At 51.8% G+C, this 14731-nt stretch overlaps 1 protein-coding gene across 1 annotated transcript in view; it reads left to right on the top strand.

The window, feature by feature from the left end:
- HERC1 (HECT and RLD domain containing E3 ubiquitin protein ligase family member 1) overlaps positions 1-14731 on the top strand; it is a 114220-nt gene that overhangs the window by 20396 nt on the left and 79093 nt on the right. The window contains exons 13-24 of the mRNA XM_015420137.1: positions 1572-1793; positions 4372-4524; positions 4947-5079; positions 5406-5597; positions 6121-6342; positions 6758-6931; positions 8068-8182; positions 8340-8460; positions 9639-9810; positions 9997-10303; positions 12063-12183; positions 13311-13362. Coding sequence (XP_015275623.1) covers positions 1572-1793; positions 4372-4524; positions 4947-5079; positions 5406-5597; positions 6121-6342; positions 6758-6931; positions 8068-8182; positions 8340-8460; positions 9639-9810; positions 9997-10303; positions 12063-12183; positions 13311-13362 — 1984 coding nt within the window. The remainder of the gene's footprint in view (positions 1-1571; positions 1794-4371; positions 4525-4946; positions 5080-5405; positions 5598-6120; positions 6343-6757; positions 6932-8067; positions 8183-8339; positions 8461-9638; positions 9811-9996; positions 10304-12062; positions 12184-13310; positions 13363-14731) is intronic.

Here is a 14731-nt window from a genome sequence, read left to right as displayed (position 1 = left end):
CAAATTCTTCTTCCCCTTTCCCCTGTAACAATATTGTTAACTTATCCATTTCAGCTATCTCTAGCAATTTCTGTACAAATTCTTCCCTTAATGGGATTTTTTTCTGATTTCCAATATTTAGCAAACAAGATCATGGTGGTCGTTATAACATGTAAAATCAAATATCCGGATTTTTATATACGTCCGGAATTATATTCAGTAAGAATAATTCTGGCTTAAGTGGTACTTTTAGCTCTGTTATTGCTTGTAACATCTCTTGGATCATCAACGAATATTTTTTTGCGTTGTCACATATCCACCACATATGAAAATACGTCCCAACGTTTTTCTTACATTCCCAACAAGTATTAACCAGATCGGGGTGACATTTCGCTAGTCTATTTGGCGATCGCTGAGTCTTATCTTGTAGCTTCGGCTTGTGACCTTGGTACCTTTCTCCTCTCGCTTTGCTGGGAATGTGAACCTGTTAGTTTAGGCGTGCTGGGCTTTGCCCTCTGATTGGCTCAGCTCCATCGGGGGGGCCCCTCTTTGAATTCCGTATATCCTCCCCCTCTCCCACCTAAAGGGTAGTTCTGACACTAAACCTATGAACAGACAACCTGCCTTTACTGTACTCAATAAACTTGATCCTACTGAAGGAACGTTGTTGGGACTGATTGCTGTGGGAGGGGATGGCCAGTGAGCAACGTAACAGGATTAACTTGCTGAAATCTAAATTGATAAATTAGTGATTACCGTGTTCAGAGCTGCCTAAGCACGTGTGACCCATATCCTGGAAGATCTTTGAATACTGGCTCGGTAATCGGGCATTTTAGGGCAGTCACAAGCAAATGTTCCCTCTAAGCTGTGGAGTCTTGTGAGTAAAAATTCTACTTTGTGAGCTACTGACATTAAAGTTGTGAGCGAGCGATTTGGCTACTGCATAAATTAGTTTGCTCTGGAGCCATCCCTTCCTGAGCTGAGACAAAAATGTGTGAGCCGGAGGCTAAAAAAACTGTGAGCTAGCTCACACTAACTCAGCTTAGAGGGAACACTGGTCACAAGACCAGGTCAGCATGAAGCAGTCAGTGGAAATATCTGGAAGTCATGCCGATCAGGGAAATCACGATCTTGGGGTGGCACAAGAACTTCGAAGTGGGCGGCAGCGGCTGCCTTCTCTGCTTCTTGACACATTTCAGTGGGCCGCCCGTCACTTCTGTCCCGGGCAGATGGAAAGCATTGTTTACGTCCCGGCACGCTTTGTTTGTCAGATGGGATGTGCTGGCTTGTCATTCCTCTGTCGTTACTGAATGAAGGGCCCACTCCTCTGTGTAGCTCGTTTGCAGTTGTCCTCCTTCAGCATAGCTGCACCGCCGTCAGTTATGTGCTGCCGCAAATGGAACACTTCCCAAGAAGTGAGACGTCACTGGCTTCATTGGAGGTTAAGACACCTTGCATCGTCGTACAGTTGAGACCTGATAAAGTTGCCTGCTGCCAAAATAAGTTCATTCTCGTTGCCTGGTTGGGAGTTTTGGTCTTAAGCTAGACAAGCATGAGAAGACCCACCCCTCTTTCCTTTTTTCCCCTTTCAGAGAATGCAGTTGGATATCATACTGACGAGTTTGCAGGATCATACTCACGTCGCATCCTTACTTGGCTACAGCTCGCCGTCTGACGCCACCGACGTTTCCTCTCTGTGTATTGCTTATGGGAATATCTCTGATCCAGTGTATAGCGCCCAGAGTAACCATCCGGACACTCACCTAGCTGAAATTTTAATGAAGACTCTCTTGCGGAATTTAGGGTTCTATACAGTAAGTTGGTATCTAAAATTTTATTTTTATGTGTTATTATTCCATTGTACCAATCCAGGGATCAGTGGAAGAGTCTCTGCTTGATATGCAGAAGGTCCCAGTTTCAATCCCCAGCATCTCCAGTTAAAAGGGCCAGGCAGGAGGTGATGTGAAAGACCTCCGCCTGAGACCCTGGAGAGCTGTGAAGAGGGGCTGTGGCTCAGTGGTAGAGCATCTCCTTGGCATGTGGAAGGTCCCAGGTTCAATCCCCGGCATCTCCAGTTAAAAGGGCCAGGCAGGAGGTGATGTGAAAGACCTCTGCCTGAGACCCTGGAGAGCTGTCAAGAGGGGCTGTGGCTCAGTGGTAGAGCATCTCCTTGGCATGCAGAAGGTCCCAGGTTCAATCCCCGGCATCTCCAGTTAAAAGGGCCAGGCAGGAGGTGATGTGAAAGACCTCTGCCTGAGACCCTGGAGAGCTGTCAAGAGGGGCTGTGGCTCAGTGGTAGAGCATCTCCTTGGCATGTGGAAGGTCCCAGGTTCAATCCCCGGCATCTCCGGTTAAAAGAGCCAGGCAGGAAGTGATGTGAAAGACCTCTGCCTGAGACCCTGGAGAGCTGTCAAGAGGGGCTGTGGCTCAGTGGTAGAGGATCTCCTTGGCATGCAGAAGGTCCCTGGTTCAATCCCCGGCATCTCCAGTTAAAAGGGCCAGGCAGGAGGTGATGTGAAAGACTTCCGCCTGAGGCCCTGCAGAGGAGGAGGAGGAGGACATTGGATTTATACCCTGCCCTTCACTGTGTGAGGGGCTGTGGCTCAGTGTTAGAGCCTCTGCTTGGCAGGCAGAAGGTCCCGGGTTCAATCCCGGGAATCTCCAGTTAAAAAGGACCAGGCAGTGGGTGACAGGAAATATCTCTCTGCCTGAGACCCTGGAGACCGGCTTCCAGCCTGAGTAGTCAGTACTGGCCTTGATGGACCAAGGGGCTGATCCAGGATTAGGCAACTTCATGTATTATAGGCAAGGGCCTGTGGTTCAGAAACAGAGCCTCTGCTTGGCATGCAGAAGGTCCCAGGTTCAATCCCCGGCATCTCCAGTGGAAAGGATCAGGTAGCAGGTGATGTGAAAGACCTCTGCCTGAGACCCTGGAAATCTGCTGCCAGTCTGAGGGAACAAGGCAAGCATTTCTCCTTTTGGGGATCAGGGCGGAAAGCATTGCCCTTGCTCTGAATCGGATTTGGCACATAATTGTGTAGACGCATTTAATTGACTAGGTGGCATTGTGGTATGACAATGTTGGGATTAAATTGCTGTCAAGAAGCACATGTTGTTGTTGTTTTTGGAAAGTGCCATAGCAGCTGTCAACAGGCCATAAAAAAGCACACACACACACACCCAAAAAAGAAAATTAAAAAGGAAATATTTCAGAATATCGGGGGAGATCCATCTTGCTTTTGTACCAGAATATTCACGTAGTGGCTCAGTGGTCAAGACGCTGAGCTGCAGACTGGAAGGTCGGTAGCTCGGCAGTTCGAGGCCCAAGTGCCCGGTGACGGAGTGAGCTCCCGTCTCTGGCCCCAGCTCCCGCCAACCTAGCACTTCGAAAGCAAGACATCGCAAGTAGATAAATAGGTACCACTTCGGTGGGAAGGGAACAGCGTTCCGTGCGCCTCGGCGTCTAGTCAGGCTGGCCACATGACCACGGAAACATCTTTGGACAGCGCTGGCTCTTCAGCTTTGAAACGGAGATGAGCACTGCACCCCTAGAGTTGGATCCTACTGGCTTTTGAGCAAGGGAAGCCTTGACCTTTATTCACTGCTTGCTGTAAGCTGTACAATGAATTTCAAGAAAATTGCCAGGCAGCTCCTTTAATTGCTTTGTTTTTATGTGTAGCGTTTGAGTCCAGGGTCGAGAATAGGCATCCCTTGGTCAGATGCAAGTAGGAATGAGAATCCCCGAGACCTGTTATCCCTGCTGGGCTCAGGCAACTCCACTCCTGACAAAAGGAGCTCTGATTCTCCAACGCTCACGCCCCAGAAATCTCGTGTGTCTTTAAGGTGCTACCGGACTCGGGTCTTGCTCTTCTACCGCAGGCCGACACAGCTACCCACCCGAAACTGTCTGCTTTGTGCGTTATCAGCTGGGTAGGATTCTGACTCCGCACCCTGCCTTGACTCGCTCGGGGCCAGAATCGAAGCCCCGTCAGTCATCACAGGAACCTGACCGACCCCAGTAGGCTGGCTCTCCCATTTTAAGAGTTCATACGTTTCTAGGTAGGGAAGCCTCGGTTAGAGTCAGTGTTCCGTCTAAGCTGAGTCAGTGTGAGCCAGCTCACAGTCTTTTACCCTCTGGCTCACGCATTTTTGTCTCCACTCAAGAAGGATGGCTCCCGTCCAGAGCAAACAAATTCATTGCAGTCGCCAAATCACCTGCCTGCTTACAGCTTCAGTGCCAGTAGCTCACAAAGAAGAAGAACCTTTGCTCACAGGATTCCACAGCTTAGAGGGGAGTCCTTGGTTAGAATGGCCCTTAAAATGATGGCTGCTGTCTCTAGAGCCTGATGTGCACTCTTAACCTGCCGGTGTTCCTTGCCCCCCCACCCCCAGGACCAGGCATTTGGAGAGCTGGAGAAGAACAGCGACAAGTTCCTGCTGGGGACGTCCTCCTCCGAGAACAGCCAGCCGGCCCACCTTCACGAGCTGCTGTGCTCCCTGCAGAAGCAACTGCTGGCGTACTGCCACATCAACAGCGTGAGCGAGGTGAGCAGGCCAGCTCCCAGGCAGGTTGGTGAGCCTAACGCTTCAGGGGTGGGGTGGGGAGGGAAGGGTGGTCAGCACGGAAGGAGGCCTGGCCGGCGTCTGGCTCAAGGCCGCTTGCGGCGCTTGTTTCTCTCAGTTTGGTGTCGTGGTTAGGAGCGTGGGCTCTAATCTGGGAGAACCGGGTTTGAGTCCCCACTCCTCCTCCACATGCAGCTGCTGGTGTGACTTTGGGTCAGTCACAAGTTCTCTCAGAGCTGTTTTTTCAAGGGTAGTTCTCTTCAAGGAGCTCTCTCAGCCCCACCCACCTCACAGGGTGTCTGTTGTGGGGAGGGGAAGGGAAAGGAGATGGTAAGCCGCTCTGAGACTCCTTTGGGTAGTGAAGGGCGGGGTATAAATCCAGTCTCCTCCTCCTCTTCTTCCAGACCTCCAGCAGCGTGGCGCTCCTCCACAAGCACCTCCAGCTTCTCCTTCCTCATGCCACAGACATCTACTCCCGATCCGCCACTCTGCTAAAGGAAAGCTCTTGGAACGGCAGCGTCGGGGAAAAGCTGAGAGGTGCGTCTGGGTGACCGGGGCTGGTGGCTCTGGAAGCAAAGTGGAAGCAGAGGTCCATCAGTGGCTGCAAGCCACCACTTATGGATGGAACACTCTGCCTGGGGCAGTGATGCTCCGTATTCTTGATGCTTGGGGGACCACCGTGGGAGGCCTTCTGGAGTTCTGGCCCCTCTGCGGGACCTCCCGATGGCCCCTGGGTTTTGGCCACTGTCTGACACAGAGTGTGGGACTGGACGGGCCATTTGGCCTGGTCCAACAGGGCTTCTCTTATGAAACTTCGGTGCAGAGCTGCTCTGTGAAGTGCCTCTTTCCCCCCTCCCTTGCAGATGTCGTCTACGTGTCCGCCGCCGGGAGCATGCTCTGCCAGATCGCAAACGCCCTGCTGCTGCTCCCTGTGTCCGTCGCCCGGCCTCTCTTGAGCTACCTTCTCGACCTGCTGCCCCCTCTTGACCGCCTGAATAGACTGCTGCCGGCTGCCGCCCTTTTAGAAGACCAGGAGCTGCAGTGGCCTCTTCACGGTACGGCAGCCCCTCCCCCCCTCCCACCAAAATCAAAAACGGGCGCTCGGAAGTCCCAGCAAGAAGAGCCGTGGCTTGGTTTTGCCGGACGGGCCCCTTTCCCCGCTTGGGGTGCCCTCCCTTGGGAACCGATCCCCTGCCCGTCTGGGAGTATTCAGAATGGATTTGCTTCTGAGGGTGCACAGACGGCATCGCTCGTTCTGGGCTCAGTCGTGCCCTTTGTGGGAGAGCCCCTCCGTGTTTGTTTTGTTTAAATGTTCTGTAGCCACCCGAGCTGCAGCGTTGAGGAGAGTCAAGTAATGAATCAATATACGCTGCAAGTAACGTTCGTCAATTAACGTGTTCTGTTCATGGCTGTCATTCTGTGACGTGCATTGGCAAGCTGTGTGCATGAAAACATTTGCAGCGTGCAGAGAAGGGGGTTGTGTTCGGGGCAGGAAAGCGTTGGAGCTCCCGTACCCGAGACGGACGACTGCTTGCCGAGAATGTTTTAAGATGGGAAATTATCGGTTTGTATTTCCAGGTGGGCCAGAACTTGTCGATCCCGCCGGAGTGCCCTTACCGCAGCCAGCCCAGTCATGGGTGTGGCTGGTTGACCTGGAGAGGACCATCGCTCTGCTTATTGGCCGCTGTCTCGGTGGAATGCTGCAGGGCTCTCCCGTGTCTCCAGAGGAGCAAGATACCGCTTACTGGTTGAAAACACCGCTGTTCAGCGATGGAGTCGAAATGGATATCCCACAGCTGGGTAAGGGGCTCAGCTCTGCAGTAGGAGCTTTAAGGAGTCAGCTTGTGGAAGTAGGCAGGCAGTGAGTGGTAAGTTTGGGAAGGGCTGCCTTGGGGGGGGGGAGAAGAAGGAGAAGAAAATATTGGATTTTATACCCCTCCCTTCACTACCCGAAGGAGTCCCAGAGTGGCTCACAATCTCCTTTCCCTTCCCCTCCCCACCACAGACACCCTGTGAGGTAGGTGGAGCTGAGAGAGCTCTTGACAGAAACTGCCCTTGAGAGAACAGCTCTGAGAGAACTTGTGACTAACCCAAGATCCCACAAGCAGCTGCCTGTGGAGGAGCGGGGAATCAAACCCTGTTCTCCCAGATTAGAGTCCGTGCTCTTAACCACTACACCAAAGTGCATCCACCCACTCGTTCCCTTTGCTCCTAGACAAATCCATGAGCTCCTTGTTGGAGGTGGCCCTCTCCGGAAACGAAGAGCAGAAGCCGTTCGATTACAAGCTTCACCCGGGAGTCTCGGTCTTTGTGGACTTGGCCTTGGGCTGTGCCAAGGAGCCCGCCCGGAGCCTCTGGATGAGCATGCAAGACTACGCCATCAGCAAAGGTGAGTGGGTGGAGCCGGACTGTAATGATTCCATGTTTTGGTGCGTATGTGTGCCTTTAAATGTTTAGTTTGACTGCAATAATGTAAGGAGAGTGATAGGGGGAGATGAGTGTGCTGTTTTTGGCTGATGACTGAGAGTGTGGGAGGAGGGGTGTCTGAGGATTCTGTGATATGAGAGAGATGTCTTTATGACGGAGTTCTGTGTGTAAAGTTTGAAGAGAGAACATGGTCTGTGCGACAATGGAATTTTGAATCTAATTCTGTGTGAATAAGACCAACAGTTTAGTCTGTGTGACTAAGTGCGTTGATTCCATTCAGTGCGAATAAAACAAAGAGACTAGCCTGAGTGAGAAAGAGTATACTGAGTGTATAAGCAGAGTGGAGTTTGGAGTTTGAGAGACTGTTTGTGGCACCAAGCTTTGCCAGTTGTATTTACAAGTTCCTTCCGTCAGCATCTGTTCAAAATAACCAGAAACCTATTTTGTTCTTTATTAAATAGATCAATTTTTGTTTAAACTTATCCCAGAAATCAGTACAGTCCTTTCTCAGGGCCACATAGTCCTCTGAAGTGCCCAGACCCTAGGTCATTCTACCAAAACAGAGAGATTTCGAATTTTTAATTCCTGGTGGCAGCAGAAATCAACCAAGTTTATGTACACGGAGAGTGTTTTAAAGGTAAAACCGTCTCCCCAATAAACAGCACGCCAGACAAGCCCAAAGCATTAATTCTGAGCAGTTTCCAAATAGCCTTCAAGGGTGGCCCCAAGTAGAGTGCATTACAGTAGTCAAGCTTCCTTTTAGTAAGCACCAGGAACTAGTTAGGAGACTTGGAGTCAAAGAGCAGCTGAGTGCTGAGCTTAGTGGATGGTGAAATAGTTTGTCCCCCTCCCCACCACCCTGTTTTCTGAATTAAATGGACTTCTGAAGCATTTTGCCTACCACAGTTGCAAACAATTGATGTGATTCTTAATCCTTGTGGTCTTCTTTCAGCATGCCTTGAGTAAAGCCATATTATTTCCTGTCTCTGAACGTTTGGGTTTATGTCGTTGAGGGTAAATCGGCAGGCTGTTAGGTTGTCACGTTACTGTTCAAACTGAGATATCTCAGGGAACTCATTTCCTCCCGCCCCTCTGTAGATTGGGACAGCGCCACCTTGAGCAACGAGTCGCTTCTGGATACCGTGTCTAGATTTGTTCTCGCTGCTCTGCTGAAACATACGAATTTACTTAGTCAAGCAAGTGGCGAGAGCAGGTAAGTAACCAAAAAACAGCCTGAGATATTTCGGCCTCTTCTTGAGGTGCTATCCACCTCTCACCGATATGGAACTTGTGCTGCCTTTGTGGACCCGATTGGTCAGAAAGGCGGCTTAAAACTGTTTTAAATAAGTAAATAAGTGTTGTGTCTTTAGGTATCAGCCTGGCAAAGCGCTAGTAGAGGTCTACCGGTGCGTCTACAAGGTCCGGAGTCGTTTGTTGGCTTGCAAGAACATGGAACTTATTCAGACGAGGTCATCCTCGAGAGAGAGATGGGTGAGGCCGGAGAGAATCCCGTCACGTGGCTCTTTCTGTGCATTGTGGGAAAACATCGTTAAACAGAAGTCTGCGTGATCGGACCACTTCTTTGGGGCTCATAACTTTTAAAATAATGTTTGCAACATTAAAGCGAGGGGCATTGTGTGATTCCCTGTCTCGGAAGAAGGAGGCCCACAGTTGTTCCTGCCCGCCACTTGATGTGGGTACAGCTTTCAGGCTTCCCTACCGAGCCAAGATAGCAGAGGAGTCCTAGGTATCATAGGATCATAGAGTTGGAAGGGAGCTCCAGGGCCATCTAGTCCAACCCCCTGCATGATGCAGGAGATTCATAACTGCAGGGATCCCTTGAGTAATTAAAGAGGTTGTATTAATACACTCACCACAAGAATAGCGACTGGGGAGTGCTGTACTGTCACTGCACATCTCTTCTAAAGTTGTACGTAATCATCCTGTGGAGCTGTATTCGAGTCCAGCAGCACTTTAGGGGGCAACAAGATTTTCAGGGTGTATGAGCTTTCAAGAGTCGAAGCTCCCTTTGTCAGATACTCTTGAAAGCCTGAGAGCCAGTTTGGTGTCGTGGTTCGGAGCGCAGACTCTAATTTGGGAGAACCGGGTTTGATTCCCCACTCCTCCACGTGCAGCTGCTGGTGTGACCTTGGGTCAGTCACAAGTTCTCTCAGAGCTGTTCTCAGCCCCAGTTCTCGAGAGAGCTCTCTCAGCCCCACGTACCTTACAGGGTGTCTGTTGTGGGGAGGGGAAGGGAAAGGAGTCTGTAAGCCCCTCTGAGACTCCTTCGGTTAGTGTAGGGCGGGGGTATAAATCCAACCTCCTCTTCCTCTTGCTCCTCCTCCTCTTCTATATGCCAGAAAATCTAAGGTCCTGGATTTGAATCTAGCTCTTCTACCGCAGACCGACACGGCTACTCTCTGAAACCATAATCATTCTGTGTTCTTGGCAGACTAGTCAGGCTGCTGCTTTGCTGCGTATCCAGCCGCGTAGCGCAGAAGAACCGCACATCTCTCCTGTTGCTCAGGACGACATCTGAGCGGTCATTATTGCCTAGGGAGCGTGGTGTGTTCTTAAAAGCACGTCGCTTTCCTGGAATCTGTTGCTCCGCGGGAATCTAGTCTTCCCCGTGTGATCATATGATTCTGCTTCTCCCCTCCCCCCTTAAGATGTCGGAAAATCCGGACTCTGCCGACCGCGAGGGCCAGGAGCACTCCTTCACCCGGACCATCGATGAAGAGGCGGAAATGGAAGAGCAGGCGGAACGGGAGCGCGGGGAGGGGCACCTGGAGCAAGAAGACGAAGAGGAGGAGCGGGAGCACGAAGTGATGACCGCAGGCAGTAAGTTGGCTTGGGGGGGGGGACCCGGCATGATCTGCTCAGGGGACGACGACAAACGGGACTTATGATTTGGAGTCGGTCCGCCCAACGGACAAGTTTGCCTGAAGATGTCTGTATCGCCCTTGAGCTCTGCCTAGACGTTAAGACCTTCTGTTTCTTTTCTTTTTTTTGTGTCGCATGTTACAGAAATATTTCAATGTTTCCTATCAGCCCGTGAGGTCGCCCGCAGCCGGGACCGGGAGCGAATCAACGGCGGGGCAGGGGTTCGAGCGGACGAGCAGCCCCCTCAGTCCCAGCCAGAGCGCCGAGGCAGCGGAGACCTCCCCGAGGGGCAGGACGTGTACACGGCCGCCTGCAACTCTGTGATCCACAGGTGCGCCCTGCTGATCTTGGGGGTCAGCCCCGTGATCGAGGAGCTGCAGAAACGCAGGGAGGAGGGGCAGCTGCAGCAGCCGTCGGCAGGCACCCCAGAAGGGACCGGGCTGATGACCAGGTGAGATCGTCGGGCGACGTGCCCCCGGGTGTGCTTTGAAGCCTTGCTGAGTGAGGGTGGGGCGAGTGGCGTGAGGCTTGTGGGAAGAACCTGGCGAGTGGGGTCCCATTTCTGTACACGGCAGCTGTCACGGCTCAGGCGGGGTGTCACCTGACGCTGCCACCACTCTGGTTCCAGGCTCCTCTGAGAAGGCCCAGAGCACCCTCCCAGGCCTTTAGACCTCCCTTTTGGCCGAATAACAGGCGTGAGGACCAGGCAGAGTGAACAATGAAAATAGTTTATTTTATAGGAGGTCAAACAAACAAGGTGCAGGAATAATAACAATAAGTGGGTGAAAAGAAAAGAAATCAAATGCCCTAACGCGTCTAAATATATACTGTCCCTAGCTCACTATCTCAAGTGGCCTTAGACTACTCGCTCTTCCCGCAGGATGAGGGTCTCTTCCCCACAGCAGCCTCTCTCCTGGCTCTGTTCCCTGGGAGGAAGAACAGCTTTTCCTCTAGTACCAGTTCTTATATTCCCCAGCCATCTTCTTCCATATTGGTCAAAATCGGCGCCAAAACTTCCCAAGGCCCTCCCCTACTGCTAGCCAGGCTCCCTGGGCCTAGTAGGCCTCTGGTGACACAGCCCAGATCATGACAGCAGCGAAGACTCATGCACAGATAGGGTTGCCAGCCTCCAGGTGAGGCCTGGACATCTCCCGCTTTTCCAGCTGTTCTCCATACTGCAGATATCAGTTCCCCCTGAGAAAACGAGCTACTTCGGAGGGTTGGCTCTAGGGCATTGTCCCTTGCTGAGGTTCCTCCCCTCTCCAAACCCCGTCCTTCTCAAGCTTCACCACCCCCAGATCTCCAAGTATTTCCCAACCCAGAGCTGGCAACCCCGTGCAGCGTAGAGCTTTCCCCTGTCCCTGACTTGAGGGGAGGAGGCGAATGCAGAGCCATTCCTCGCACGGATTAGGAAGGCATTAAGCAGATGAAAATTGCCGTGACAGCCAGGCCCATAGCTATGGTGGGGCTTTGGGGGACTCCGCCCCCTTTCTTAAAGGCACAGCCCCACAACAATTTCTCCTGTAAATGCAGTTTTCAAATCATTATAAAACCTTTTTTTAAAGGTGTGTGCTCCTTTAAGCAGAGTGGGGGGCTGTCGTTGACTAATTCCCACACTGAGCAAGGAGGCTGGACTAGGTGGCCTCTGGGATCCCTTCTAACCCTGTGTCATGAAACTTAACTCCTTGAAGAGAGCTTTTCTGCCCAAGGGTTGGCTTTCTTGACTATAGAAGTCATCACCCCCCACCTGCCGGCTTGTTCTCAGAATTGTGGCTTCGGCTGGCAGAAGTGATTTCACTTGCAGCAGCTGAGAACTGGCCTCTAAAGTGACTGACGGCTTGCAGTTCAGAGCTCTATCCTGGTAACAGCTTTCCTGTTGGCTCGATGGCTTGTCTTTCTGCACTGAGAACTTCAGCCCCACCAGGAAGAAATTTGCCCCACAAGATCCTGGCTACGGGTCTGGGGACAGCTGATCCTGGTGGTGATCAAGTGAAACATCTCTCTCTCTCTCTCTCTCTCTCTCTCTCTCTCTCTCTCTCTCTCTCTCTCTCTCTCTCTCTCTCGCTCTCTCGCTCTCTCTCTCTCTCTCTCTCTCGCTCTCTCTGTCTCTCTCTCTCTCTGACTCTCTCTCTCTGGCTCTCTCTCTCTCTCTCTGGCTCTCTCTCTCTCTCTGTCTCTCTCTCTCTCATTTTTGTATGTGCACGAGGCAGAAGTGAGAGTCTTACCGCAGAGAGCCGGTCGGTCCACTCCACTTCCAGTTACAAACTGATGAAATCCAGGAGCGAATCTGATTTATCTCAGCCTGAATCAGACGAAGAGGGTTATTCACTGGTAAGTGGAAATAAGTGGGCATGTCATTGCTGGCTGTAACTGCCCGACCTGTGAGTCGACAGACAGTGGTGTAGGTTTGGCAGGCAGGTTCGAAGCCTTGGCCTTGGCCGTGCCACGGCCTCAGAATGCACGAGAGCAATGTGGATGCCGTGGGTTCGTCCCTCCTGGTTTTTGGGCCTCTTCCTCCAGCCTGGCCTTACCAATGGACTTTGAGACTCTCTTTGCACTTGAGGAGACACTTGCAGTGTGGGACGAAGCGCTGCCTTGAGTGCGAATCAGAATCCTCGTGAGGCTTAGAATCAAGAGTAAAAGGGGCGTTTCCAGGCTTGCAACAAAACACTATTGACTGAGCTTTTAAAGCTCTTTAAGGACTGTTGCCACGAGCCTAAGATTTGCAAAGATGTGTATGGAAATTCATAGAATCATAAAATCATAAGAGTCGGAAGGGACCTCCAGAGTCATCTAGTCCAACCCCCTGCACAATGCAGGAAATTCGCAAATGCCTCCCCCACACACACCCAGTGACCCCCGTTCCATGCCCAGAAGATGACCAAAAGACCCCTCCAGGATCTCTAGCCAAATTGGCCTGGAGAAAAATTGCTTCCTGACCCCAAAGTGGCGATCGGCATTTACCTGAGTGTGTAGGAAAGGGCCACAAGAACTAAGCCCTGAGGCAGCCCTTCCTGCCCTCCCTCTCAGGATCTGCCCAAGTTCACACAATCAGCATTGCTGTCAGAGGGCCATCCATTTTCTCACCTTGACCCAGAGAGTCCTCCATCTTTCTGTGTTATACCTCTGAGGGTGCCAGTCACAGCTGCTGGCGAAATGTCAGGTCCTACAATGCCAAGACCACGGCCATACAGCCCGGAAAATGTACAACAACTAACCAACATCAGGCCTCTGTTTGAAAACCTCCAAAGAAGGAGAGCCCCCCCACCTTCCGACCAAAGACATTCAAAAGCAGAATGTCTCCGGAAGGCTGGCTGATGAAGCTTTGGGGAGGGTGTGTAGTGTGTTAGGATAGTTTGTACTGCTAGTTGTTGATGGCATATAACTTCCAAATGAATGAGCCGCTCCATTGTTTAGACAGGTGAAAGAAATCACAATTTTTTGTTTGTTTGCTGCAGAGCGGAAGGCGAAATGTGGATTTGGACTTGGCGTCATCGCACAGGAAGAGGGGTAATTTTTTTTGCTTTTTGGTGCTAAGTTTTGAGAGTACCATGTTTGAAAACCAGAGCTGTTCAGACAAACAGTTTAGCTTTATTTTCAGAGAGGAGCCATGCTGGTCTGCAGTAGCTCAGTTAGCAAGAGCTGTGGGAGGTAGGCTTTTGAGAGGCAAGGCTCCCTCCGTCAAACACGAACAGAGTAGAAATGGAGGTGCCCGGGTCCCTTTATCCAAGTCAGAAGGTGAAAGGGGTGTTGCCAAGGATGCTGGTGCCAGTCGCAGGACTCCTGGCACGCTGCTGAGGATTCTGGGAAGTGTTCTGGGGCTTGCTGTCGATTCACACGGGCACTGGGCAGCCTCGAACCTCACCAGCACTATGTGTGGACTGAACGTGCCTCCCAGAATGCATCCCAAGCGATGCTCCCGTTAAGCTGTGGGGTCTTGTGAGCAAAAAGTCAGCTTTGCGAGCTACTGGCGTCAAAGTTATGAGCGAGCCGTTCGACTACTGCATAAATCAGTTTGCTCTGGAGCCCTCCTTCCTGAGCTAAGTCAAGAATCTGTGAGCTGGAGGCTAAAAAACTGTGAGCTAGCTCACGCTAACTCAGCTTAGAAGGGAACATTGAATTCCCAAGGGGCCTTTTGTAACCAGGAGAATATCCGTAATCTGTCAATAAATGAAAATCCCAAAGAGCCCCAGACCACCACTGGAAAACCACTGCACTTAAAGCGTTTTGGGCATTCAGTGTTTTAGGCCAGAGAATGCTGAGCCGGGGGCACAATTGCTACATTCCTCGTGCCTGGGAATGTCCTGGTGATCCTTGGCTGCCGGAGTGCAGGCGGGTGCCACGTGCTGCTTACTGGTAGGGTCGTGGCCCTTGCCCACCGTGCTGGGGGAGAGAAGCCCCTTGAGTGACCCCATGATTGCCCAGTCCTTTCAGACCACCCCGTACCCTGTACATTCCCCTGCCTTTGTTGGACGCAGGAGGTTTCTTTGGCCTGTCGGGCCTTGTCCTGCTTGCTTCCAGCCTGGGAGGCGGCTTGGGAGACTTATTTGTTGTTTCTTTATTATTTATATATCAAAATATTTATAACCCCGCCTTTCCTCGTGGCTCAAGGTTGCTTCAGTTCCCGAGCTTGCGCCCGACCCCGTCCCACCCTGGCGCCGCTCCCCTTACTATTTATTTTATTCCCAAAATTTATATCCCGCCTTCCTGCCCTCGCGAGGGGCCGCCAAGGTGGCTAGCAGTCTAAAACGCACAGGGTAAAATCACAGCCTTTGGAATGCCGCTTCGGGGCAGAATCCTTGTCGGGCTTTGGAGGGGTTATGGAGCCGCACCTCCTCAGCTGGAGCCCTGGCCCCGGTTGGGGGCCTGACGGTGTCCC

This window comes from Gekko japonicus, unplaced genomic scaffold (genome assembly GCF_001447785.1).
Source record: "Gekko japonicus isolate JY-2015 unplaced genomic scaffold, Gekko_japonicus_V1.1 scaffold369, whole genome shotgun sequence".
NCBI lineage: Eukaryota > Metazoa > Chordata > Lepidosauria > Squamata > Gekkonidae > Gekko > Gekko japonicus.
Note: the sequence above shows the minus strand (reverse complement) of the source record. Positions and strands in the feature narration are given on the sequence as shown.